The following is a 27,780-nucleotide window of genomic DNA, read 5'->3' as shown; positions in this document are numbered from 1 at the left end:
CACTTTAAGAAGATGGAGACAAGAAGAGCTTGTGAGGGTCATGTGCATGTTTAACAGAAGGAATGTCCACCAGGACCAGAAGGTTATTGTCTTTGAAAACATGAGAAAAGGTGAGTGACCTAAAAGTCAGAGCAGGAAGAGTGGCAGTGAGACGTCACACCACGTGACAAGGGCCAAGGAGGCCAGTGTCCTCAGCCGCCGTGGAGTCCACCTGCCGCCGGCGTAGGTGCTCATCTGTCTGGGACGTGGGGAGGATGCAACAGCTAGAGGCAGCCTGAGGGGTAAGAATAACACTGAGGAAAGATGCCTCCCGGCAGGATCTGTACGGAAAAGATGCCCTCATCAACTGGCCAGATTTCCAAGCCAGACATCTTCCATGGCATGTGGCTGCCCACTGGGCTCATGACCCCTGAAACACACACACTCCCGTGTGTGTTTATTCTCTCCACCTCGTAAATGCGGCCAATCTTGGAAGCACAGTTGCTTTTCTCTGTTGCAAAAGATTTCAAGAAAGGCTCAGCCCTCAAGGGAAGCTGGTATTTCTCTTATGATGGGGCACAAGAATTTGCCTAACGTTACTTTTAGAATCTTAAATCACAAGTGGAAGACGTCAAAGTTGAACCCCTCCTTTTGAACATTTAAATTCCTTAAGTTTTAGGGCTATAAGTCACATTCTCCTCAAAAGATTAAAATGTGTTTTGTTATACTTGCTGAAATTCCTCCCAGAGATAAAAGAAATAAACATATTTGTGATTCCTTCATCAAATTTCTCAGTAAGACTTTAAGGTCCCCAGGCATCAATGATCCATGTATATAGGTGCACATTGACGAGTCTGGGATATTATTTATATTCTCTTAATGGGACCTGTACAGTACAGTACAGACCAGAATTAAGAGTGTGCAGGAAATATGTCCATAGAAAGCTTTTATTCTAAATATAGAAGATTATAAGGACATAAGCAATTTACTCTGTGTACTGGACTGCTTTTCTTTGGGACTTTCTGGTCAACCATGTAAACAAGTGTAGCAACCATTATTCCCTCCATGCAAGTCTGACGGGCATATGTCAAAGTAAAATGAACTAGCCGTTCCATTCCTTCCTCCCCTCAAATTACCAATATGACTGGACCATCAAATTAAGCAACTAAATGCCAAATTTTCTTTTTTTAGATTGCACAGAGTTTTGAGTTAGACGAGTGGAAAAACAGTTCCAAAGTCTGAACTTTTTTTTTTTTTTTTTTTTATATAACAACTTTTCAACAGTTAAACCACTTTTGGTAAATATGAGTAAAGAAAGCGAGTTCCCAGTCACAGCACATGTTTACAACTAAGTTAAAGGCTCTTAAAAATAGGGTGTTTGATGGTCCACTGCCAAAATGAGAACTGCAGTAGCCTGGAGTGCACAGCTAATAATAAAGAGTCAGTGTTGCTACAAAAAATCCCCGAGACGGAGCTCCAACTCAGCTTTGCCCTTTCCATTGCAAAGCTCCCCACGATGACCCTGAGACATAAATGTGGACTTAAGAAGTCAAGGTGGGAGGGAAGGGAGGCTCAAAATGGTGGGCGGCCACTTAAAAACACAGGAAAACGTTGCCGGACGGGGCTCCTAACAACACAGCAAAACAGAGTGGAGAGTCCAGCCACCACCTGAGGACTGCTTGCCTTTTGGAAAGAAGAAAACGTTTAGATAGATAACAAAATAGGTCACAAAAGTCCAAGTTAAAGGAACTACGTTAGGCATGAAGAAACCTTGCTTGTTGTTCAGATTCCTGAAGCCAGAATGAACAAGGAAACATCCAGATCTCCGAGAACTGGCTGCCCTGTGCAGACTGAAGAATCATACTACCCTAGTTTCTCTGGACCCTTCTTCCCAAAACCACAAGCCTCAGCTCCAGGTTCTTTGGCCCTTGGAAGTTTTGGAGAATCTGACAAAGCTATGGACCAGGTTCGCATGGAAAATGTGTGTACGCCGTCACACAAAATTCTGCATTCAATTCAGGGAGTGCCAAAACTCAAGATGCTACATCCCTTATCTTCTAGGGCGAGGGTGTCCAACCCCAGCTCACCTCCCCTGGCCACAAGGCTGCAACCTATTAGGGACTGGGCTGCACAGCAGGAGGTGAGTAGGGGGCATGCAAGCAAAGCTTCATCTGCAGTTTCCCATCATTTCCCATCACTCACATTACCTCCTGAAACTTCTCTCCCCACTTCTCGGGTGCATGGAAAAACTGTCTTCCACAAAACTTGTCCCTAGTGCCTAGTTGGGGAAAAGGTTGGGGACTGCTGTTCCAGGGTCAAAGCAGGCTTTTGATAATATGCAAATGCTTTCCAAGAGACCACAGAACCACCCCATTCCTGGTGCCTACTCTGGGCTGAACACAATAGCTTAATACAAATTTGCTAAAAATGTTTTAAAAGCAACTATAGCAGGATTTGATTCCCCAAAGAAAGTTCCAGTGATCTCACTTATGTTTAGGGCATGATTTGCTCATTTCTACATTGTTTCTGTCTCTGCTTCTACCAAAACTGGATTTCCTTCAGAATATTGACCATAAATAATGGCATCTCCAGAATTTCCATGTCAAAGGGGGTTGAGGGGGTGGTAATCTTATTGCAAGTTAGGGAGGAAGTGCAGCTGAGTACACTGTACCTTACAAAATACTGAAGAAAGCCTCAGTGACCTTATCTGAGCTCTTGAGAGAAAGCAGATGTTATCATGTCTTCATGGGACTCACTTGTCTTCAAGACACCACCAATGAACTTACATAAACCTAAATTTCTTCTATAAAGGCCCCACTCACAGTGTAATTAGCTCTTGATACATTCCTCCATGGGAAAAGTCAACATTTCACCAGGAATCTATATTCAAGATCCTCCAGGTTTGGATTCCTGAATCTTGAGGGTATCAGTAATGAACCACCATGGCACTCTTTCCCACCCAGTTTGGATATTGCCTTAGAATCCTTTAGGCAGTCCTCTGGGTAACTCCTACCAATCTCCCCTGACTTGCAAGTTGAAACATATTTGTTACTCACAGATCCTATATGTTCAAGCATTTTCTATCTTTTCAAAAACAGGAAAATGGCAACTGTCTCAAAGAATAACCTGTGGCCCATAGGCATTCATTCTGAATTCTATCTGTACTTCAGACGATGATCCTAATCATTATTGACTTTCAAATGTCTCATTGAACGTGGCTTCCAAACTCAAGCCTGGGTCATGGGTGAGCTGGAGTCTGACATTCTCTTAGATGTAGTCAGATACCATGACTAGATACATGGGCGGTGGCATCATTCACTCTGTTCATACCCAGCCTCCACATGCATGACTGAACGACCTGGCCGATATCTCCATCTCATGCCTCAACTTCCTCATCTGTCCAATGGAGATAAGGTCATACCTACCTACTTCATCATGGATTATGAGGAAATATGAGTTAATACTCAAAAAACACTTAGAAGAGTGCCTGACATGTTAAACACTTAGTAAGTGTAACTTTAAAATGCTGAATCAAAAGAATATCTTAAAGATCAATGTTTCACAGTTGCTGCACTGTACATTTAATCACAGAAATATAAAGGATTGGGTCCCTTCAATAATGCGTGCTCACCACATTTACCAAATGCTTGTTTACAAGAGGTTTGATACTACTGTAATAGTGGAACTACATAGAAAACTAGGCACTTCGCCATCTTGAAACAAAAATTCTAACAATTATGAATGCCTATATTTTCTCCAGGTACTGAGAAGACACCCATCAGCCTGGAAAGCACATTCAACCTGGATCTGAGTACATTCAAAATCACTTTTCAGCAGAGAGCTGCTGGTCTCTCTTTTAAGCTGCTTCTAAGATCTGCATCCAAAATAAGCAACAGCAAGGAGAAAAACTTAGACCAATCTTGGTTTTAGAGATGAATCTGCTTCTTTGATTCAAGATCAAGTTTCTCTTCATAGCAACCTTGGAGCCCTTTTTCCCCAGACCTGCGGGTTGACTCACCAGACTCACAAGAAAAAAAGTGTAGGTTTTCATGAATTAAAACAGTTTTCTCACTTCAACTTGTATTCTGACAAATTAATGAATTAAAAACAAAACAAAGCAAGACTCTTTTTCCAGTTTCTCTTATTCTAGATTGGATGTGCCCAGGGTGTCTGACATCCTCATGCCATTCATGCTTGCCGTTCTTTCTAGGCGAGTCATTGCTTCAAAAATATGTGTGGGTGTGCTTCTGGGAGCTCAAGACACTCAATGTCCTCATCATAGATGCAAATTCAGTGGTGCATTTGGGGCCCAGCTACTGCACTCTGCCAGCTGGGCGCCCCGCAGACCCCAGGGGTCAGGATGGCTCTGGTCACTAGCGGAGTTAGCACAGGCCAGGGAGCCACTTAGCTGTCTCTAAAATGGGTATAATAACACCCCAGGGGATAAACAGAGATAGTTTGTGTATACACATGTGACAAACTGCAGATTTGCTATTCAAAAGCAAGATATTATTAGCATTCCTCAGCTGCTCTGACTTTGTTTCCCATAATTAGAATAAAAAAGCTACACTCACGGCATTCACAGCTCAGGGCCTCTGTGAGAACTGTATGGCTTGTGTACGTGTAGGGAGACAGGACAGTGACTGTTGCAAATGCCAGCCCTCGCTTCTGCCTGCTGTCTGACATCCTGCTGTGCTTCCCTCTCCTTTCGGTCCTGGTGCTAACTTCCTGACCATCGCTTTTCTGTTTCTATAGCTAAAAAGATAGATAATATTCTTCTTTTCCTCCAAAGGAGCCTTCCAGCCATTTCTCCTTAATTCTCAAACTTCAGTGACATCCAACAAAACAACCACAACCGTTCCGGGGACAGAAGGTGGCTGACACGGCCCTCCTGCCTAGGAGCATCAGAACCAGCATCTTGCAAGCCTGGCCAAAGCAGCACCTGGCCTGGACCGGCAGGACCCCTGTGCAGGCGGCTGTCCCGGCCCAGAGCAGGCACCGGCCAGAGAGTCCATCTCCCAGCTCTGAGGGTAACTGTTCAGGGGTCATCACTTTGCACCTCCCAGAGCGCTTGCTTCCTTTTAATCAACACAGATCCATCTCCAGTCAGCCACTTAAGGACCAAAGAGCTGTGCTTTATCGTATGACTAGTTAAACGGATCATTCCTTCGCTTCCTCCCTGTCCCTACACCCTTTCCCGCTAAAATATAAACTCCATCCAACAGGAACTCTGTCTCTCCTGTGTGGTCCAAGGGCCTGACATGGGACCCAGCAGAGAGCAGGTTCTCAATACGTGTCACTTCTATTCCAGAATCCTTTCCTTCGCACCAACACTTTCTCCTCACGTGATAGTGGGCTACAAAATTACAATCTGGGAACAATCTTAGATCATCATGTCCCTTTATCCTTCAAATAATTGTGGCACTGAAGCCATGTTTTAATCACACTTAGACATATAAATATATGCCTCATATTTATATATATATATATACACTTTACATATTATATACTTCATATATACATACACATATATAAAGACATTAAGATGCTTATATATATTATATATATTAATATAGATATACACATGTGCCATAGAGTTTATATATATGTTATATATGCTTTATATATATATAAGTTTTTACTCATATGTCTATATTATTTACATATGTGTATATATTATATATACAATATATATATTTACATATGTTGTTGTTTAGTAGCTAAGTCATGTCTGACTCTTTTGTGAGCCCATGGACAGTAGCCCACCAGGCTCCTCTGTCCATGGGATTTCCCAGGCAAGAATAATAGAGTGGGCTGCCAGTTCCTTCTCCAGGGGATCTTCCCGACCCAGAGATCGAACCCACACCTCCTGGTTGGCAGGCGGATTCTTTACCATAGAGCCACCTGGGAAGCCCCCATATAATTATGTATACATACATATATACTATACATATTACATGCATAATACATACACATATACATAATATACCCCAAATTAAACAGGAAGTGGAGACTCTGGAGGCCCATCACTTGCTCCATCATCTCTTTCCTACTTCCATCCCTGAAGGATTCATGAGACATTTCTAGTTTTAAAAGTCACTAATCCTAGTCATTCACGAAACGAATATTTACTGTGAATCCAAAACATCCCAGGAACTGCTCAGCGCTGGGAATACATGGGGTGAACAAGACTGACAAGTTCCCTGGTCTCACACAGCTCACATCCCGTGGAGAAAGCCAGGAAGTGCACAATGAGTAAGGAATCAGCATGAACTCAGACAGTGATAAAAGTCATGAAGACAACAAAACCTCTATGAAGGGGATGGGGAAGACGTGAGAGAAGAGATCAATCATGCATGTCTCCATGAGTTAGAGCAGCCGGGGAGGTCTCTCCACGGAGGTGGTACACAGGCCAAAAAGTGTGTTTCAGGAATAATCCAGCCAAGCAAAGCGTTGATGAATGCAAATCTTTGCTGTTACAGACAGGGATGCTAAGAAACAAAAGAGGACTGGTCCCAAGGTCATGCTGTTAGTCAGCAGTGAAATCTGGACCAAATGGAGATCTGTCACCCCACACTTACCACTGGGATATAATGTTCTCTTTCCTACTTTCTGCGATTTGGCATACTCTTGCCTTCTGGAGCAATTTCCTTTCAAAAGAATTTTCCCTATACTCTTTCATACATTTCCTCACTTCTATTTTCTCTGTAAATTCACCCATATAATCAACTTGTGTCTCTACATACTAATAATACTATACTATATGGATGAAAAATAACCACGGTAAACAAAGGGTGTGTGTGTGTAATGAGAATTTGGGGCACATTTTCTAAGCAAAAGTAATACCCAATCTACTGGGTAAAAAAAGCAACACAACTTCCTTTATCTTAGAATTTTTAAAAAGAAAAGCCACATTGCAAAACGTAATATGAAGCATTTTTGACTTAAAAAAAAATCTTAGAAGTAAAACTAAGGAGTTTAGAAGTTCCTAGGAAAAATATCAGCATCCCAGGTGGAGCTAATGGTAAAGAACCCGCCTGTAAATCCAGGAGATTTAAGAGATTTGGGTTCAATCCCAGGTCAGAGAAACCCTGGAGGAGGGCATGGCAACCCACTCCGGTATTCTTGCCTGGAGAATCCCATGGACAGAGGAGCGTGTGGGCTACAGTCCATGGGGTCGCCAAGAGTCAGACATGACTGAAGCGACTGAGCAGGCATGAACAGGAAAAATATCACCATGTCTCTGGCTCTGCTCTAACAGAGAAGCCAAGTGTGTCTACCATTTGAAACAAAATAAACAACCACCACAACTAACGCCCCATCTATCTCGCTTTGTGAAAGAAAATGCGCTGGACTCAACCAGCAGCCAAAGATGTGATCCACAGGCCCCCAAAATTCTAGGAGCTGTAAAGATTCAATCTGTAGAGCTGTGTTCTAAGTCAAGGGATAGGGAGGAAAAGGGTACTAGTAAACAAATTCTCAAGATTGAATATTCGGTTGGGTAAATTTTCCTTTCTTGGTTTGGAGCAGATTCTGTGCATTTCTTTTTTCCAGTTCTATTAAATCCTTAAACAGATCTGAGTTTTAAGGGCTTAGGATTGCCCTTGGAAAATAGATGATCACACTCTCTGTTTAGGGTTTTAGTGATATGGGGAAAAAAAAAGTAGGCAACGGATTGAATTCCCCTCCTCCAGATCAATTTCTCAGTGACTCTCTTTTGTAGTTCCCATTTAAAGCAGAAACATGTTTTAAAAATGAAGTGGTGACATATAAAATCCCATCCATTAATCTTCATTTTTCAATTGTTATATGTATAAAAGAGAGACAAAGAGATGGAGAGACTGATGCATACAGAAAAAAGATTACTCAATTTCTGAGGAAGGAAGGCTCTACAAGTCTTTTCACTTTACATTTTATATTTCTTGTAATTACTTCACAGGGGTACTAGATTGGAAAACTTCTTTACCCACAGAAATGTTCCAAGTGTAGTTGGGAGGATCTGGGTGAAGAAAATTAGTGTTTTCCCCCCAAAGTCAATTTAATAAATCAAACTCTAGTCCTACAACTGTGTTTCTCATACTGGAATCCTAAATCCCATTAAATAGGGTCAGATATAGAGTGATATACAGTAGAATTTTGAGTCCTTTAGGCAACAAATGCTCAGTTAGTAAAGAATCCCCCTGCAATGCAGGAGACCCCAGTTTGATTCCTGGGTTGGAAGATCCACTGGAGATGGGATAGGCTACTGACTCCAGTATTCTTGAGCTTCCCTTGTGGCTCAGTTGGTAAAGAATCCGCCTGCAATGTGGGAGACCTGGGTTTGATCTCTGGGTTGGGAAGATCCCCTGGAGAAGAGAAAGGCTACCCACTTCGGCATTCTGGCCTGGAGAATTCCAGGGACTGTATAGTCCAAGGGGTCGCAGAGTCAGACGCGACTGACAGATTTTCACTTTCACTTTCATAATGTGATATAGTCCTTTGGACTGCAAGATCAAATCACTCAATCCTAAAGGAAATCAACCTGAATATTCATTGGGACGACTGATGCTGCAGTTGAAGCTCCAATACTTTGGCCACCTGATGTGAAGAGCTGACTCACTGGAAAAGACCCTGATGCTGGGAAAGACTGGAGGGAAAAGCAGAGGATGAGATGGTTAGATAGTATCACTGATTCAATGGACATGAATTTGAGCAAACACCTGGAGAAAGTGGAGGACGGAGGAGCCTGGTGTGCTGGAGTCCATGACATTGAAAAGAGTTGGACCGGACTTAGCCACTGAACAAGAATGTAGAGTTACATGTTCATGACTTCTAGGAACGGTGCTGAGCAATTAAGATGGCTGTGCCCTCGCCCTCTGCCACAGCTGGCTGGACCCTGCTTCCAAGATTACTTCAGACCCTCCTCATGAATACTTCCTCTAAAAACCAAAACAAAGCATTTTCACCCTTGTCACCTCTTCTTTCCATTCTTCCTGTTCATGCTCAGTCCACTCAGTTGTGCCCGACTCTTTGCAGCCCTGTGGACTACAGCCCGCCAGTTTCCTCTGTCCGTGGGATTTCCCAGGCAAAAATATTGGAGTGAATTGCCATTTCTGCCCCAGGGGTTCTTCCCCACCCAGGGATCAAAGCAGCATCTCCTGCTTGGCAGTTCAGTTTCTCAACTGTGTCCGACTCTTTGCGACCCCATGGACTGCAGCACACCAGGCTTCCCTGTTCATCACCAACTCCACAGTTCAAAAGCATCATTTCTTTGGTGCTCAATGCTTGGCAGGCAGATTCTTTACCACTGAGCCACCTGGGAGCCCCTCCATTCTTCCTAGCAGATACCTTTAAGGAGAAATTGAAGGTTGAAAAACAGAAGCCAAATATCAGGGAAGTTATTCAAAGCATATCACCTGAAAAGGGGCCTTAGAGGCAGACCAAGACACTCGCCAAGTGCCCCTCATTGTTTTTCCAAGAAGGAAAGTTAGCATCCAGGGATGTAAAAGGACTTGACTAAGTTGCTACTAGTTGGTATCAGTGGGAGCACTGATATCAGGGGGACCTTCAACATTCAATTCCCAGGCCAGTCCTCTCAATTATCACTAATAAGTATAAGAAGGAAAATATAGTACTGCTATATCACTCCCTCTTTATTTATTTGTTCATTTATTGTGATGCATAAGAGGGAAACAATGAGGCACTCAGAATAATTTGATACCAAAAAAAAAAAAATACAAAAACAATAACAAGGGTAGACAATAGACACTCTGCTCTTCAAGACAGAATATGCTTACTTTCCCCTAGACATCACACTCATGGGCAAAGTCTTCTGTGACCTGGAAGAGGGAAGGCAATTCCATCGCCCATACAGATCTGCTACACTGCTCAACTCTCCCAAGCGCAGCATAAGAGTGCAAGGGGAGTGACGTCTTTCTGAGGTTAACCCTTTTCTGTTTCAAGAGGAGACAATGGAAGGCAGTGGTGTTCTGTGGAGCGTAACAAGAATCGCTGGAAATTTGGTAGCTAAGAGCACCAAGCAGTCATCCAGAAGGAAAAAATAAATTGTGCAGAGGAGCAGTGAGCTGGTGGAGCCTCTGAGAACACTGATGTCCATGAAGTGAAAGTGAGATAGTACAATAGAAGGGTGCGGAGCTGAGTTATAACACAGTGTGAAGAGGCTAAGGATGAAGCAAGGAAACTGATGTCTGTTAAGCTCTGCCATGTGCCAGACAACATGCTGGGTTCTTTTATGTATTATTATCATCACACAATCCTCACAACCTTTGGAGATAATTTCTATTATCACAAAAAGCAGAAAGTGAGTCTTCAAAGATGTTAAGTAACCAGTCCTGGGGTAATACACCTAAAGAGACCAGACTGTTCTCCACACTAAGGTGTTCTGGTTCTGATTCAGCCAACTGCTGCTAAGTTGCAAACCACCCTCAAAACTTAGTGGCTTGAAGCAATTATGCAGTATTTCCCATGATCGTCTAAGCTGTCTGGGCAGGTGCTCTGCTGACTCCACCTGGGCCCATTCGCTCACCTGGCTGCACTGAGCCGGAGGATTGGCTGACCGAACATGGCCTCACTCCTGTGCTGGTAGTGGGTGCTGGTGAGAGGCTGGGGCACCTCGGTTCTCAGCATGTGGACACTCATCCTCCAGCAGGCGAGACCAGCTTCATGATACGGTGGTCTCAGTGTCCCAAGCAGGTTGTTTTATTTTTGCATTGGTTTGCTTGCCATTTTACTAAAGTATGATTGACAATAAAGAGCTGTATCTATTTAACATATACAACTCCATGAGTTGGGGATAAGTAAACACCCAGGAAACAATCATCACCTTCAAGGTCAAAAACATATCCATCACTTCCCAATGTTTTCACCTGTCCTCCATTTTTATTTACTTATTTGTTTGTTTGTGGTAAGAACACTGAAGACCTACCCTTAACAAATTTTAACTCCAGAAGGGCTTTTTAAAGCCCATCCTTAGAAGTAGCATGATGCCATTTTCTGTCACATACTCTTGGTTAAAACAAGTCACAAGGCTATTCCAGGTTCAAGGGAAGAAAGAGCATCCACTTCCCAATGGAAGGAGAGTTAAAGTCACATTACAAAGGGGCGTATGGCATGGAAGGAATCATGTGATCACTTAAAAAACAATTCACCATAAGGTCTGGACTCTGTGTTCCTTCTACTACCAAAGTGAAGTGAAAGTCATTTAGTCGCGTCTGACTCTTTGTGACCCCACGGACTATAGAGCCTATGGAATTCTCCAGGCCAGAATATTGGAGTGGGTAGCCTTTCCCTTCTCCAGGGGATCTTCCCAACCCAGGGATCAAACTCAGGTCTCTTGCATTGCAGGCGGATTCTTTACCAGCTGAGACACAAGGGAAGCCCAAGAATACTGGGGTGGGTATCTGATCCCTTCTCCAGCAAATCTTCCTGACCCAGGAATCAAACCGGGGTCTCCTGCATTGCAGACCTTGAATATAAATCCCACACTACCCTTCAGTGTTCTTTTTATAGATTTATTAATGGGACTACTTTTTATAACCTGGAATAGATGTCAGAAAACTTCTAGCTCTATCTTTACTGCTACTGGAACCTGGAGTGTTTGTTTTTAAATGGGTCTTACTTTTCTCACTTGTGAGAAAAGGATTTGATCCGTTATCTTTCAAAGGGCTTATGAGACTATATGTTGATAGAATAGTGTCTATTTTTAGATCAATATGAACTAGCCCTCTTGGGGGAGGGGCAAGATGGAGATGAGAGAAGGTTAGAAATGAGATGGCTTCTATTTTGCCACATGCTCCCTCTTTCATTGCTGTAGGCTTGGAATTGGGGGCAGAAACGTCCTTCCCATGGGTGGTTGAAATCTTCCACAATCTGGGTGCTGTTCTGATCATTTCCATTTATTATATTCCAGGACGACGTGGGTCCTCCCACATTATACCAAGATTAAGAGTACAAGTCCTCACTCTAAGCGCATCTAGACCAGGTTAGACAAAACATTTCCCATACAACACACACTCACAGCAGCGAAGCTGACAGCAGAGGCAAGAAGGCTCTTGAGCTGGTCTCTTCCTGAGGGAGTTGGGAGTGTTCTCTGAAAGATATTGTTGCCTAGTCTTTGGAAGATCAGGTTCCCAAGGAGAACACTAATGTTTAATTTAGCACAAAGACAGCTCAGAATCTCTCTCTGGGGGACTGAGCCTGCAAAAAGACCCACATGCAAAGAATCTAAGTGAGAAAAGGAAGCTCTTGTGGGTGCAATGACTACAGGACTTGGGCACAACTCTCCTAAACAAGCGCTTCTGCCTGGGTTTCTGTTAGGAGGACCGCTGATCTTTCTCGTTTACCCTTGGGTCTGTACTTTGCTCTTTTTCAACACGTCTGTGAAACAGCCAAAGAGGATAACACCACCGGCACACGGGTTGTGCTGTCTGAAATTACACGGTGCAGCGTGGCAATCAGATGCGCAAGCCTTAGCCGGTTTAGCAAGTATGGGCCTACTTAGGGGAACAACAACGAGAAATCAGCTTCTCAGCTGCTCAGCCAGACAATGTTTTTATTTTTACATAATTTAGACTCCAGAGACCTCCAGAAATGAGCAGTGTACATTGAAGTATGGCAATCGCCATTGCAAAGACACAGTACAGCACACACTGTATTCAATTAAGCCACTTCTTTGCACCCTGGTTGCCATGACTCTAAGAGATTATACTGTGTATCCAACAAACCCCTGGTAAGTTATTAGCAGCTGAAGCAAACTTTGGCCTTAAGTAAATTTTCTGGGGAAAAAAAAAGAAAAGACATGTAATTAACTTTCTGTTCAAATCCTTCAGAACTACCTGAAAAGAAGCCTGTTGTGCAGTGAGGAATTCAAGATGCTGGGCTTCATGTGGGTGGGAGTTATTAGAGTGCTGGAAAACTCAACCATATATTTCTGACAAAAGAGAACTTTTAAAAACGACAATGTTAATGATTCCACATTAACATAGGAACCGGCTGTGACTGAGGAAGCAAGAACACGGTTAAAAACAAATATCAAACACAACGAACCCAAGACGAGTTTGATTCCACCTTTCCACAGAATATTATCCTTCAAGAGGAGGAGCAGGGTCTGAGTTTAAATGATGGGGAATAAAGAGACTGAAAGAAAAGTTTTAACTCCAGTCTGTGCTTGGAGTTAGAACCAGCAAATCTGTCCTTCTTCAAACCTCATCCACCGAGAACAAGACTATTCTCATTCTAATCCTGTCACTTCTTCACAGAAACACTGAGCTTTTGATTAAGAAGCGTCCTCACAGAAACTTGCTTTGAAGCCTTGGCAATGTTTTCCTCGCGTTTCTTATGGAAAGTCACACTTGAGGAGGTACTGAGCGAAGAAGAGATTCCAAGCGAGGAACCACATCAAGGGGGACATTTTCAGCATGCTCCAGGTCGGGGTTGGGGAGAGGGCAGATCCTTGCCGCGCGGTGAGAGGACCGATTCCCTAGCAACTTGAGAGAGGGACCTGGCTTTCAAAAGCGCACATTTAAATCTCCACAGCAGGGAACTGCTACCTCTTTGTGACTCTGTGGCCAGATTCCCTTAAGAATTATTCATCAGTCTGAATGAATAATTCAGTTAAATTGGTAAATTTCGACTCTTCCATTCTAATCATTCCAAATTCTCAACAGATAGTCTCAATTTCTCATTGACTCACACAACCCACCCACCACACTCCCTGGGCAACTGAATGGAAACCGAGCCTTTCTTCTTGAAGAGGCAAGGAGTCAACCTCTGACTCTAGTCAAGTTCTAGATGAGGAGTCGTGCAGTCCCAGGAGTGGAAGAGATAGGAATTGATCCTGTTCTGAAGACGGGTACTATTCAACCCATTTCAGAGAAATGTAAACCCGTCCCAGACAGCATCTGCATAGTAAACTCCTTAAGAAAACTGGATAATGTGGCATACTTCACCATCCATTTAAAAGAAATAAAAAGAGAAAAGCCACATCCTTCCACAAACTATCCCTGACATCACTTTGGAGGTAGAATCCTGAGCGGGGAAACCGTGACTCTGACTTGCGTATGTCACTTCTCACGTTAATAAGAGCAAGTTAAAAGTTACTGAGCCTCCTCTAGGTGCTAGGAAGTTACCTCACTCACTCACCAACCCTCTGTAGTCAGTTCTAGGACTATCATTCCATTTTACAGGTGAGAAACTGGGACTGGAGAGTTTAATTAGCCAAGAAGTGGTGAGCCACTGAGAGAAGAGCTGTGATTGAAACCGGGTCGTCTCACCCCCACCCCAGATTCTTAAGTGCTATGTTTATCTTGTCTCCATCAGCTGATGTTAAAACATCCCCACCCATTTCAGACTGTAAATTCTAAAAAGACAAAGGCTATATCAAATTGCTCATCGTGGATACATTCATTGTCCTGGTATAGAATAAATTGTTTATTGAATTAATGGATAGGTTCCCCCAACTCTAAAAAGCACCCATGTTCACAATCGTGATAAGAAATTTCAGGACTTTTGCTAAAACCATTAAGACCCACGGGGACCACAGTGCATGTCAAATACTGTTATAGCCATGCCTTTGACCCTACTCTCTAGCTTTATTCAAGCTTCACTGAGAAGTATGTAAACCTCTCTCTACATCCTCTCTCCAAGGAAACAGAACAGCTTTCATTCTTTCCACCCGACCCTTGGATATGCATAGGAAAGGGCCAGAGCTGAGTGGTGGAGACAGAGCCCACCAGAGCTGTGCCTAGTATCTTAGCATCCTGCCTGGAATCAAGGAGGGAAGGAGGTGCTAGTTCTTCCCCTCGGCCATCCACTCCACGGTGAGCCTTCCCCGTGCTCTGCGAACATGGACCAAATGGGGGAAACTGCTATTGACCAACCTCCGGGCAAGGAAAATATCTGTAACACACCGGCAATTAAAAAGCAAGGAAGAAAGCCAGCGCATCTCAAACACCATCTGGACTCACAGCTTCTTATAAATTTCTGCGCATGATTTTTTGTTTGTTTGTTTTAACGAAAAGACCTTTTCCAAGTTAGTAAACTCATTTGTTGGAAAGGTCAGTTTACACATCCAGAGAACCCACGGGGGCAATCCTGATTTGCGCTGGAAGGCCTAGCCAGCCTGAGGAGAGAGGTGTAGCTGGTTCTGCTTCTTTTAGCTTCTCTTCTGCGTCTAGCAACTGTGCTTTTAAAACCATCTCCTTTCGATGCCAAAGGCCATGTCACGCTGTATATAACTCACAGTGAATGGGAGAAGTGTGTAAATAGCAAGGCATTAAGCAGCTCAAGGGACTTGAAGATAGGTAATAGAGAACACTTAGGCAGTGCGCGATGAGAAGAGGCTGCTGGAGGGGAAATGTAATACTTGTCTTCAAGTATATGAAGGATTGTTATTGCTTCAGAGACACTGACTCCTCTGAGCCTTCCTTGCCAGACCATTTCCCAGGGCCTCTGATACACTCTTCCCTGGTGGCTCAGATGGTAAAGAATCTGCCTGCAATGCAGGAGACTCGGGTTTGATCCCTGGGTTGGGAAGATCCCCTGGAGAAGGGAATGGTTACCCACTTCAGTATCCTTGCCTGGAGAATCCCAAGGACAGAGGAGCCCGGTGAGCTACAGTCCATGGGGTCACAAACAGTCGGAGGCAACAGAGTGCCCTTCACTTCACTGATACACTCTTGCTGGAGCTTGAGACCCTCCGGGGTGGGGGGGATCGACCTCGCATGGGCCCCTCACTGCTCACACCCAACCACAGGGTCAGCCTGGCTCCACTCTCTGTCCCCAAACACCCAAGGTTTACCCAGATCTGCACTCACTGGCCCCGGTGCTCACTTCCACCTTCTCTCTTGCTCTTCCCAGGCCTGCTGGGAACCCACATTCTACATGCAGCACCACCTGACCTGGGTTTGACTCTCTCTGATGCCGGACTACCAACAGCACTCTTGTTCTGAGCACCCACTATGTGTCAGGCACTGCATTAACTGTTTTGCTGAAGAATATTAGCTTTCTTTTACAGATGAAGATTTCCCAGGTGGTGCAGTGGTAAAGAATCCACCTGCCAGTGCAGAAGTAGACTAGAGATGTGGGTTCGATCCCTGTGTCAGGAAGATCCCCTGGAGGAGGGCATGGCGACCCACTCCAGCATTCTTTCCTGGAGAACCCCATGGACAGAGGAGCCTGGCAGGAGTCCATGGGGTTCCAAAGAGTCGGACGTGACTCAGTGACTAAACAACAACAACAAAAATCCCAAACAGCAATATCACAGAGGGCCACTTTTAAGGAAAGAAACATCCTTGTCCATCCTTGAACAGAGCACCTCCAAAGCCAAGGGTGCTCTGTTAAGATCATATCTGCTTGTATTGATGCCCATAGTTCCCACCAAACAAGATTTTATACTTGAGACAGATTATAACAATGACCCAATTTGGGTTGCTGCTCAGTAACAGATGAAGATGCTCATGCCCTAAAAGAAGAAAATTATTTCCCCAAGCTCACACAGGTAGTAGATGTGAAGTAGGGGGTCACACAAGATCCAACTAGAAAATCTACGCATGAAATTCTTCTCTTATCAAACCTTTAAGCCTCAGTTTCCTTATTTGTAAACTAGTCAAGTGTTGCTTACTCACCTCTCTCTTTTTTTGAGCATTACATAAATATATAATAACAGTGTCTGGATATTCTAGGGCTCAATAAATATTTACTCCTCTCTCTCTGAATTTCTTTTATCAGTTTTGGTCCATGCTACCTAGTTAAGCATTTCACTGTTACTGTGTAAATACGGTCTTGATTTGCTAACTAGCCTGTAAGTAAGAACGGACTAGGTTTTTAGCTCTATTTCCCCATTCTCCCACAGAACCTGTTAACGTGTGAGGGAAATCATCATGAAAATGCAGAAGAAAGAACTTGGAAATGTTTTCCTTAAACATGATCCTACCTATGAATGTATAAAAGAGACAGGATTAAAACACAAGGAAGTAGTCGAGTCTACTTGGAATGGTTTAGCTGCCATGCATAGCAGAACTGGATGGTTTTTGTTTTTTTTTTTCAAATTTCCTTAATAAGCTTTTGGAGATTAAATAGCAGGGCTAAACACACACACACACACACACCACCACCAACAATGAAAACAAAAACAGCCACTCAAGCTACTTCATTTGAAAACCCATGTTTGTCTCGTAACTTAACAAAAGGTTTACCAGCATAGGGGAGTCATACAGCATCAAACTTTAAGGTTTAGGAAAACTTGATAAACATCACCCAGCAATGACATTATTTCAAATAAAACAGAGGCCTTCTATAAACAAACACTGACCTAAACAAGCAAGACGTCTTGGTGACATAATTACACTACTCTGCTGGCAAAACAAGCTTTCTATCCATTTTTGATAAAGGATTGTACCAACTTCTCTCTCCACTTGAACTCTTTTGCCTTTGTGAGATCTTATATTTACTGGAAAGAAGTCATAGGAAGGTCCTGGATAAATAAGAACTCTCTCTTTATTACTTTGTTCTGGAAAACAGAACAAAAATAGGTCAGTTCTTAAGGAAATGATGGCTGCATATATAAATAATGTAAACACTCCTATCACTGTCCCAGGGAGGATATTCATCACATGGACAGCTACAGACTCCCAGATCTGGCCAATGAAGTGTTTCTATTCTCAGCCCCCCTCCCACGCACAGCCCTCCAATTCTGAATTGTCAATTGGAAACTTGATTATTATCAGTTAAAAATAACTGGGGAACTCTGGCAATGATTTAACTTGTTTGACTTTCTTAAGCTAACAATTAACATTTTAGACTATTGTTGACAAAATATTTAACTTTCCTGTGCCATTTGTGCAAACGACTTTCCTAATATTCCTGACACACTCTGACAGACACACCTTTCTGAAGCTGCTTAGGTCTGTGCAGGGGCCGTAAAAGACCCTAAACACCTTCACACTGTTGCACATTTTAACTAGGATTTCCTGGGACCTCTGAGAACGCTTAAGTACACTGATATCTCAGTTTTCTCTTGACAGCACTGAATTTGAAATACAATCCCTCTATTTACAATAAAAGCTATTTCACTATTTAAAACAGAGAACTGAAAGCGTAAGTACACTTTTAATCCCTGGAAAAACTGGTATTATGATTCCTTGTTTAGCATTTATTATTAGTAATACTAGTAATAATGCCTTGCATTTCTGCAGCGCTTAATTTTTTCCAAAGACTATCCAGAAACACACATTCATTTGTTTTCTCAACAAGCCAGGGCAGCATTATTGTTCTGTCTTGCAGATGACTGCTAAGTAACTTGTCCTGGGTCACCCAGCTGGTTAGTGATCAAGCAGGCCCAGAACCGAGGATACAGATTCCTTGTCCGATCTGTTTTCTTTCCTCCACACTATGTTAGGGAGAAGATAATCTCTGAAGCCAAAGATGACTTGGAACCACTTATCTATCTATCCTAGCAACACAGTCTAAGCAACAACAACAACAAAAAAGAGCCTGTCTCAGGCAAAAGGGAAAGATTAATAATGCACCACGGAAGCTCTAAACCTTTCTGTTCCATGGACCAGCAATTATTCAGCTTCACAGTTCATTCAAAGATTCAAACATACTTCACCAGGAAATGATTTAGTGCCGAAAGCCTGCTCCAAGTGGTTAGAAAGGCAGACCTGCTTAAACCCTTACAATCCAGGCTCTCCGAAAGGCCCTGTTCCTGCCATCTCTGCAGTAAAGGGGCTTCCTCTGAACTTGTACTTGAGCTAAATGAAGAAACTGGCTGAGTAAGGGCTGCAGAATTAGGCTATGTGGACAGAATTAGAACCGGCTTGGAGGTTATTCTGACATTGTTCTGGAAACTTAGGCTATTGAAAATCTCAGACATTGTACATGTCTTGCAGTATCACCCCCCCTCAAAGTCAACAATCACCCGAAGAATGGAGGCTCTCTTTCCACTCTCACTGAAATATTACTGCCTATATCCAAGGCATTGTATTAGCAGATATGCAGGATACAGACCTCTCGTCTGAGGGCACTGTGCATGTTCGATTTTAGATGATCAATACGTTCTCCCTTTCTTCAAAGGACATTTATGGCCACTTAGGGCATACGAATAAACTATTAAAGGGATACCTTCCACACACCCAGACAGAAATAAATCTGGTTATGGACAGAACAGTAAGAAAGAATTCTGACACCCATTCTGTGCAAAGGCCCCTTTAAATGGATGGTGTTTCTGAAAAGAAGAGGAGCCTGAGTGAAATGAGACCAGCAGATTTAACCGGCTTAGTGAATCACTCCCGAACGCCCAGGCCTCCCCTTTGGACACAATGTTATCAGGTTAATACAGTACTTGCATCACCATCTCTGAGTACTATGCTGAGTAACAAAGCGCCAAATTTAGAAGCTAAAATGGAGAAGGGAATTTCCAATAACCAAAAAGGGGGCGGTGGATCACCCCTTGCCATGGCACAGGTCTGCAGTGAAGAACCACCATCAGAAATACACTGGTCTTTTCACTCCTTCCATGCACAGCACATCTCATCAATCCTCACGGCGCTTGGGGAGGGAGCCCCTCTAAGCGGGTGTTTCAGGAGATGACTGGTAGTGAGGAGAGAGAAAGCAGATTCCCCTTTAGAAAAGGGGTGACAAAGCAGCTATCTCTGGCTTCTATAGCACCAAGCCTCCAGCCGAGAGAGGCCAGACGCTGCCGGCACGGACACTCCTGTCATAAAGTTACAGTCACCAGTGAAGTTGGTTTCATTTCGCATCCCCAAAACCCCAGGAAAAAGAGGCAGCCTCAGCTTCCTTCCAAGTGGGAGGAGAGCAAAAAAACCGAAAGAGCAAGGCCATAAGCAGACACCTTCCTTGCAGCCGCTGGGATGTGAAGGCCACATCCAGGCTTGGCACCCAGGACAGAGGTCTGTCTTCTCTGGGGCTGGGCGCCTAGTTCCCTGTATCACCCCAGAAACACTTACCAGGAGACTGTGAAGCATACAAGGCTGTATTATTGGGAGACTTGCAGACAGATTATAAATTTACTGAGGACAATCAAGGCATTTAGATGCTTTTGGCCACAAATGCCAGTGACACAGACACATACAAACCTCATTCTTCTTTCCATTCGAGTGATTCTTTACCCGCTCCCCCCACCCCCAGCATCTTTCTTTCACGAAACAAACTCCCATTGCTGTCGTAGGGAATTCCAGAGAGAGGTGAGGATACAGCAGGTGGAAAGGAACGGAAATTAGGCCTGAAAGCATGAAATAACCCCACGGGCTAACTGTATCCAAGGATAAAACAACAAACATTGAGCAGTTTAACTGTTAGCTGTTATCTCTGGTCTGGAATTGGCACCAGGAAGTTGCAGTTCTAGGCATCCCAGGCAAAATGTGTGTGTGGTGGAACAGAACAGAACAATTCAGCCCCCAGGCTTTCTAGAAACTTCACGACCCAGGCCAGGGATAAGGAGAAGCCACAGAGAAGCATCCAGCGGCCTGGCTAGGGGCTCTCCCCAGAGCTCCTTCTCAAGCCGCCTCCAAGAAAGAGCTCGACCTAGTGCCTTCCTCTCCTTTGGGCTTTTTGAGGACATTTCGGCTTGGATGGCCATTTCCTGTTGCTGACTTTCATTAGGGCTGGCTTGGGCACGTGGGAGCTGTTCTGCGAGTGGACACAGGACTTCCGAAGCCCCAAGGAACGCAGAAACGGAGGAAGCTTGCAGGGTCACAGGGCCGCGGGGCTCCACCTTCTACCCAGAGGCCAGGGCCCCAGCAGCTTTGCGGGGGAAGCCCGCACAAGCCGGCGATCACCCGACCAGGACTGGCACAGGAACCAATGAGTCAAGGGCTACTCCCTCTGGGCTGGGGTGTGTCTGCGCCTCTGAGGAAGAACTTCCAGCCAGAAACCGAATCACAACTCTCAGGTAGGGTACTCTGTCGCCAGGAGTGGCAGAGGACAAGGCACTTTCTAGGAGGACAAACTGGAAACAGCCCCTTGGCGCCTGCACACTTCAGTGAAGGCTGCAAGTCAGCACTCTCTGATTGCAGTGCCTGCGGAAAGAAGCTAGGTGGGGACAGTGGGGGAGTCTGGAAGAAACCAGGGAGCAGGCCTCTCAGAAACATTCCCTCACACGTCTTGGGGAGAACTCCCCAAGTTTTTGAGTGAGGGGGCGCTCAGGGAACTTGCTCTGTTAGGGATGACCACTTGTGCTCTCTTGACCAAGGAGAAGGGGCCACTTCAAAGAGGGAAAGGGAAATGGGACAAGAAGGAAAAGGCTTGGCTAAAGGTCAGCTGGACTGGCTGCTAAACAAACGCTTTCAGGCTAAGTGTGGCTTGTCGGGCCTAATCGGCCCTGGCCTGCCAAAGTGAGAGGCTCCTTGAGGCAAGGCCTTCTTCAGTGGCTCAGAGCTTGCCGCTTGGGGCCAACTCTTCTGCAGTCTGCGGACCCCAGAGAAAACTCTGGAAAACTCAAGTTTCTCACCCCTTAAGAACTACTCTACAGGTGGAAGGACACCAATGCATACGCAACCGCAGAACGTGACGAAGAAGGTTTAACAACGCGGCACCAAGCGGCCGCCCAACGGCCTTTGGGGTGGGCAGGCGGGCCCGGAGCCCTCCGCACTGCCGTCCACTTGGCGTCAGGCCGAGGCCAGGGCCGCCCTGACCGAAGGCCACGGGACCGCCGCCGGAACGAGGAGAAAACCAGGGGTCTTACCGCAATGAGGGCCGAGTTCCTCTGGTCCCCTGGGGCGGAGGCCGGCGGCGGTGGCTGCTGCTCGCCGTCGATCCCACCGCTGCCACCGCTGCTCCGCAGGTGCTGCTGGTGGTGACGGTAGTCCGGCGGCGGCGCCGGGGCCGCGGGCGCTGCCGTCGGGGGCGCCGGCGGAGGGGCGGCGGGCGCCGGCGGGGCCGCTGTGACGGGCGCGGTGGAGGCCGTGGCCTTGGCGTGCTTGCCGGCCTTCCTGGCCCCCTGGCCGTGCTGCACGAGGCTCAGGAGCTGCAGGGTACTCTCTCTCTCCCGGTCCGAGCTCTCGGCCCTGCCCCGCTCGTAGCGGCCTTCACAGCTCAGGTGGTGCTGGCGGCAGACGGCGATGCGCGCTCGAAGGCGCTCCACGATGGCACTGTGCACTCTCGGGGTGACCGAGCCCCCTCCCAGGAGCCCCGCCCCGGGGGCCCCCCCCAGCCCTCCCGTGGGGGCCTGCGGGGGCGCTGTGTCCCCCATCTTCCTGGACACAATGACGGCTGCCTGTGGGATGGTGAGGTGGTGGGAGGCTACGGCTGGTTAGCACAGGCAAGTCTGCCTTTGACAATGTGCGCTCAGTGCTCAGGACCACATGAATAGAGGTCTTCAGAGGCTGGGGGCGCTGGTGGGGGGGGGGGCGCGTAGTGGAGAAGGTATGGGGGAGGGGAGTGAGTAAAAAGAGGGTGAGGAAGAAGAATAGAAACCAATGGCAGAGGATAAGTTGGAAACAAGCCCTGATCAACTTGCTCTAATTGTATCTGACAGCTCTGGAGAAGTTGGAGAGAGTTAGTGGGGATTCCCCCCGCCCCCCCCAACTCACCAGGCTGACAAGAGCCACTGGGTACTTTGTAAACACACGATCTGGGGGTTAGAGCAAGAATTCAGGGATTGTCAAGCAAGAGACAGGAACAGACAGCAAAGGGAATTGTGAGAGGTATTACAGAGAGCTGGACTCCCCCCTCTCCTCGTTGTTTCCGAAGATTCTTTTATGGGGATGTTTCTGCAGAGAAACCCATATCTACCATGGTCTCTGTAACCCACGGCCTTTACTTTTCCTCAATTTTTTTTTTTTTAAAGTGCTGTTTCAGAAGCTTTTTGAAGTCAATGTTCAAAACGTACAAAAATCAAACAGAGACTGTCTTTTGGCTTTTAATCCCCCCCCCCTTCCTTTTGCTCCGGTGTTTTCTCCTCTTTGGGGGTGCTGTAGGATGTGGTCTTCTCCCCAAAGAGGGAGACAGCTTTTCAATTGTTAATGTCAGTAATTGGACTTCTGGACCATGCTTTTTTCTTCAGCTAATCCAATCACCGGTAAAATCCTCATTCCCTCTAAGGTTTCCCAGCCTTAAATGAAAGCAGTCTGAAGTCACTAGCCACTGAGAGAGAGATCCTTCAACACATTTTTTTTTTTTTTTTCTTCTTTCCCGCTTACGTTTCTAGTCCTCACCCCCGGCTCGATTCTAATACAGTACCAAGAGAGACAAACTCTTCCGAGAGTAATTTACAAACGATGGTCAAACTTACAAACTTCCAGCAAATTGCACCGAGTCATGTCCAGCCACTTTTCTGTCCACTTTTGTACATTCCATCCCCGGCCAGTGGATCTGAGGGTCTGGACTCGCAATAAGCAATGTGGTTCTATCTCTTGGATTGCTCCGCTTTTAGAGATGGAAAAGAAAGTAGCCGGTCTTTTCCTTTCTCTTTTTCCCGTCTGTTGTTCGCCGCTGGGCTGACACTGGCTCCGCCGCCCGGAGTCACGGCGATACACAGGCTTTCATTGTGCTCCGATAGGAGAGGGAGAGAAAGAGAGAGAGTGAGACAGAGGGAGAAAGAGAGAGCCAGCGAGCTGCAGGGGGGTGGGGGGCGGAGGGCGGGGGAGCGCTCGCCCGAGGCTCCCTGGTGGAAGGCGGGTGCCACTGCACGGGCGAGCGAGGCGGCCGGCGCGGGGAAAGGGGAACGCAGAGGGCCTCCCAGCGGCAAGAAGTGGAGGATCCCGAAGCCTGCGCATCTCGGCGTCGGCGCGCGCAGCTCGCACTCCGGCTCGGCTCGGGCAGGAGGGGGGGACGTTGGGGAAATTCCCCAGCCTCTACCCGACTACTTCACCAGCCCGAAATGGTGCAGAAATTCCCGGCCAGGGGATGTATTTTCCCTGCCAGACCTCCGTTACGCTCCCCCCCTCCACCCCCCGAGAATATCACTTTCATTTTTCAGTATGTTGTCTATGACACCCCTGGGCACTCTAGCGAGAGCTGGGTGAACACGGAGGAAATGTTCCTGGGTGTCAGAAAGGGAGGCGTAGGATGTGTGCGTATTGGGGAAACAGAGGAGTGGGTGCAGAGAAGAAATTACATCGTTAGCTCCTAAAGGGCAGGCGAGTGTCTACCTGCTCGCCTGTTTTGTCTGTCTCTGGTTAAGTCAATCTGGGTGATCACAAGCAAATCAGTAAAAATAACTAAAATATGCTACCACGATGAAATTACAAATATCACTTCTCAGAAAGGAAAAACAACAACAACAACAACAAAAAAAGACTTCTCTGAAAATACAGGATTCCCTATGACAAACCTAATGCAAGATCTGGGGCCTTCACGGTAGTCTGTTTACATATATAACAAGGAAAATCATTATGCAGCAGTCCAGTTTCAAGAAGTTCACTAACACAAAACAAATAGATCTCTGACACACAACTGTTGTCTCCTCATCTTCAGATAATTCTACCTTTAAGCTCTCAAAATGTATGCTGGATTCTGCTGATTACCAGTTATGTAGGATAAAATAAAGTGAGCACAGTATTGCTCTAGTCAGGACCATATCATCTGTTATGCTCATTTGGAAGTCATTTGGATTTGAGGTGTCAAGCAATGGGGCTTTGTTAATTTAAACCACCTCTGGCATCTCAGTTACAAGATTCTGCTTCAAACTGAGCTGTGGATAGAAATGAATAAGATCACTGCAAACATTTTAAGACTGGATTTATCTACAGTTTAGTTCTTGATAGGCTGGCCTACATTAGTTCATTTTATTTTCACGAATTCTAGAATGTTATTTTGGAATTTGGGACAACTGCATTCTGATGGAATGTAACTTTTTACTTTTCATTGGAACATACTGCTGTCTGTCTGTTCCAAGGCTGTTCCTCACCACTCATGGAGAAAGGCAGAAATACCTTTTTAAGGTATGCAAATCTGAAAGGAGAACTCTCTCATGAGGTGTCAGTAAAATGTGAAGGAGTTCTGATCATTTTAGACTTGGTTTTTAAAAAGGTGTATTTATTAGACATTATCTTCTGTTACCATCAGCACTTTATATTCAGCAATCATACCTGATGAAAGAGAAACACTTCAATAAATTTAAACCTACTGTTCACTCTACAGTCCTGCAGTAGCATGATTGTGATTAACAGTTTTTGGTCAAAGCTGCTATTTCTAAATGATGTAAACTTTTATTTCTAAGCTAGACAAGGACACACCTTAAAAACTTGTCCAGCAACAATTTAGTAAATTTTCCTACTATATTCTAGTGATGTAGGACACGCCTTTACAGAGTCTTTTGTGCACATTTGCCCTTTACAGCCATTTAATTTCAAGCTGACATCATTATCATCCACATCCTCGTTTCCACTCACGTCATTACTATTTATTTAGTCACTGTTTCAGGCACAGTACTTTGCATGTATCTCCCTCAATCCACCAACAGTCCTGAGGGAGAGGAATTATTAACCCCATTTATAAATGAGGAAACTGAGGCTTATTGAAAATAAACTGTTTAACTAGGAAGTAACAGATCAGGACTCGAACTCAAGCCTAATTTCAAACCTATCCTTTCTTAACCACTGGACTTGCTGCCTCAGTATCAAGGGTGAAAAGAGTTACAGGGAAACCAGACTATGCCCAGAATAGCTCAAGGGCTGCAATTACACCTCAATCAACATGCTGGAGTCTAAGCAAGTCCTATAATACCTCCAAGAAATGAGTAGTGAATAGAACTACTCATCTGAGTATGAGAGCAGACAAGTGAGAAAATATGCTCAATTACGTCCAGCTGCCAATAAAATAAACATTTTTTTCCTTGTCTTCCCCTTTTATGGAACTGTTCCCTCTTATATCCCTAAAGCTTCTATAAGAGCCCTACCAATTTTTTTAAAGCATTAGTTCATTTGTCCATCTGTCTTCCTCATCATCTTTGCTGTTCATAGCTACCTAACATAAAGCATTTAATGCTATAGTGATAAATGTCAAGATTTCAAAAGTTCATAGATATGAGACTTGTAAGCTTACAAACCATTTTTTGTTATATAGAATCAGTGATATCAATTATGATGATAAAATAATACAGTACGTCATAATACCTGCTAAAGTTAATTCCAATTTTGCAACATTGTTTTCTTCTAGACCACTTGCTTTTGGCCCCCTGATCCATGCTAATTCTCATTTCCTGATAGCCTGTCTCTTTGCAGTTCTTTTGGTGTAATCATGTACAAAAAAGTCTCTTGTACTCTCCAAACACCTTCTGAAGAAGCTTGCTCGGTTGCAGTGACCTCAGACATCAGCAAAACTACTTATCAGCATTTCCTGATCAACAGTCAGAATACTGTTCTAACAAGAAAAACGTTTTAAGTCAACAAGAGGCATGACCTAGGAACTGAGTCAGCTGCCATAAAAAGTCCTTAAAGTCGTTAGTGCTTTCATTTTTATAAATTAAGGAATGCTATTTATAAGAATAGATAAATATTTTTAACGTTCAGTCCGTAAGTTCACTCCTCAGTTGGTTCAAACTTGTCTGTAGTGTCACATGTGAGAAATGATGCTCCCGAGGTCTTCAGAGATACTTTAGAGATCATTCCTTTGTTTCCCCTGGACTTCTTTTTTGACAAATCATTCACGATCTTCACCCTTCCCAACTGGCCATCACTTTTTCTCTAAACTCTGCCATATATCTTTTCGGACACTATCACTATATCTTCAACTTTCAACTGTACCTTCATATAGCTAAGGATTATTTCCATATAACAGACAAGTAAGAATAGGAATAGATGCGTGATTAAAAATTTCTATTTCATAGTTTTTAAAAAGGTATGCACTCTTCACATGAAAAGTCAGCAGCAGTATTCTTACAACTTTGTAAGTTCTTTCTACCTGTTTTGTTTACAATTGTAATAGGGATAATATTGGAAAATTAATTGTAGAAAATATTAAATCTCTATGTAAGGACTTAATACAATGCAATTTTTAATGTATATAATGAAGACCATTCCATGAACCACATAATAGATGAAGCAAAGCTCAACTGACACTTGAAGAAACAAGGATCTAAAATTCACAAGGAACTAGACCCTAACAGAACAGCACTTTTAAGAATTAAAGATACAAAATAGCCAGGGTCCATTTGTTCACTCTGAAACCATTTTACTTTATTATATTAAGGGAAAATTTAGAAGTGCAATTTAGAAGCAATGCAGATGCCAAAATGTGACTTTAAACTATTTTTGGCAGAATTTGTCTCTCTAAGATCTTCTGATCCTAATAAATACTTATAGGGGAAGAGTAATGGATAAAAATAAATAAAATACATCTTATTCGTGTACCTGTAGACAAAATTGGACAGGAAAAAGAACGCACGCTATGACCTATGCAAATACATATCATGAAATTATTCCTGAATGTGAGGATTGGAAGACTTTGCAGGCCTGAAGTATATTTGTAAGGGAAACTTTGTAAAAGGGAAAAAAGCATTCCTCTACTTGGAATGGGTAAGCTATAGTCTGATTGTGATGCCAGAGAATTTAGTTGAACATAACACTGAGGCTTCTTCCATGGCCCACTGATTTAGATAATGATGGCAGTAAAAAATATGTTAGTGAAGATCATTTAATACTGCAGAAGGATAATAAGCAGATCTGGGCAGGAATACACATAGATGTTAATCTAAATACATTTTTAAAAAACATGGTTTTCTAATAAACTGACAGGACATGAACAGCTCATTCACTTGATAGTCATCTGATATAAAGGCATTGTTATATAACTTTAAAATATACTTAAAAGTTAGGCTTATGTTTTCTATGTACAGTAGATAAA

At 44.3% G+C, this 27,780-nt stretch overlaps 1 protein-coding gene across 1 annotated transcript in view; it reads right to left on the bottom strand.

Moving 5' to 3' along the window:
• Positions 1–23,527, bottom strand: part of MAML2 (mastermind like transcriptional coactivator 2) — a 397,278-nt gene extending 373,751 nt beyond the window's left edge. Inside the window, exon 1 of the mRNA XM_043897378.1 lies at positions 21,680–23,527. Coding sequence (XP_043753313.1) covers positions 21,680–22,186 — 507 coding nt within the window. The 5' untranslated portion in view covers positions 22,187–23,527. The remainder of the gene's footprint in view (positions 1–21,679) is intronic.
• Positions 23,528–27,780: the final 4,253 nt, after the last annotated feature.

The sequence above is a fragment of the Cervus elaphus genome, chromosome 1 (genome assembly GCF_910594005.1).
Source record: "Cervus elaphus chromosome 1, mCerEla1.1, whole genome shotgun sequence".
Lineage (NCBI taxonomy): Eukaryota > Metazoa > Chordata > Mammalia > Artiodactyla > Cervidae > Cervus > Cervus elaphus.
The sequence above is the reverse complement of the archived record's forward strand: the minus strand, read 5'-3'. Positions and strand labels throughout refer to the sequence as shown.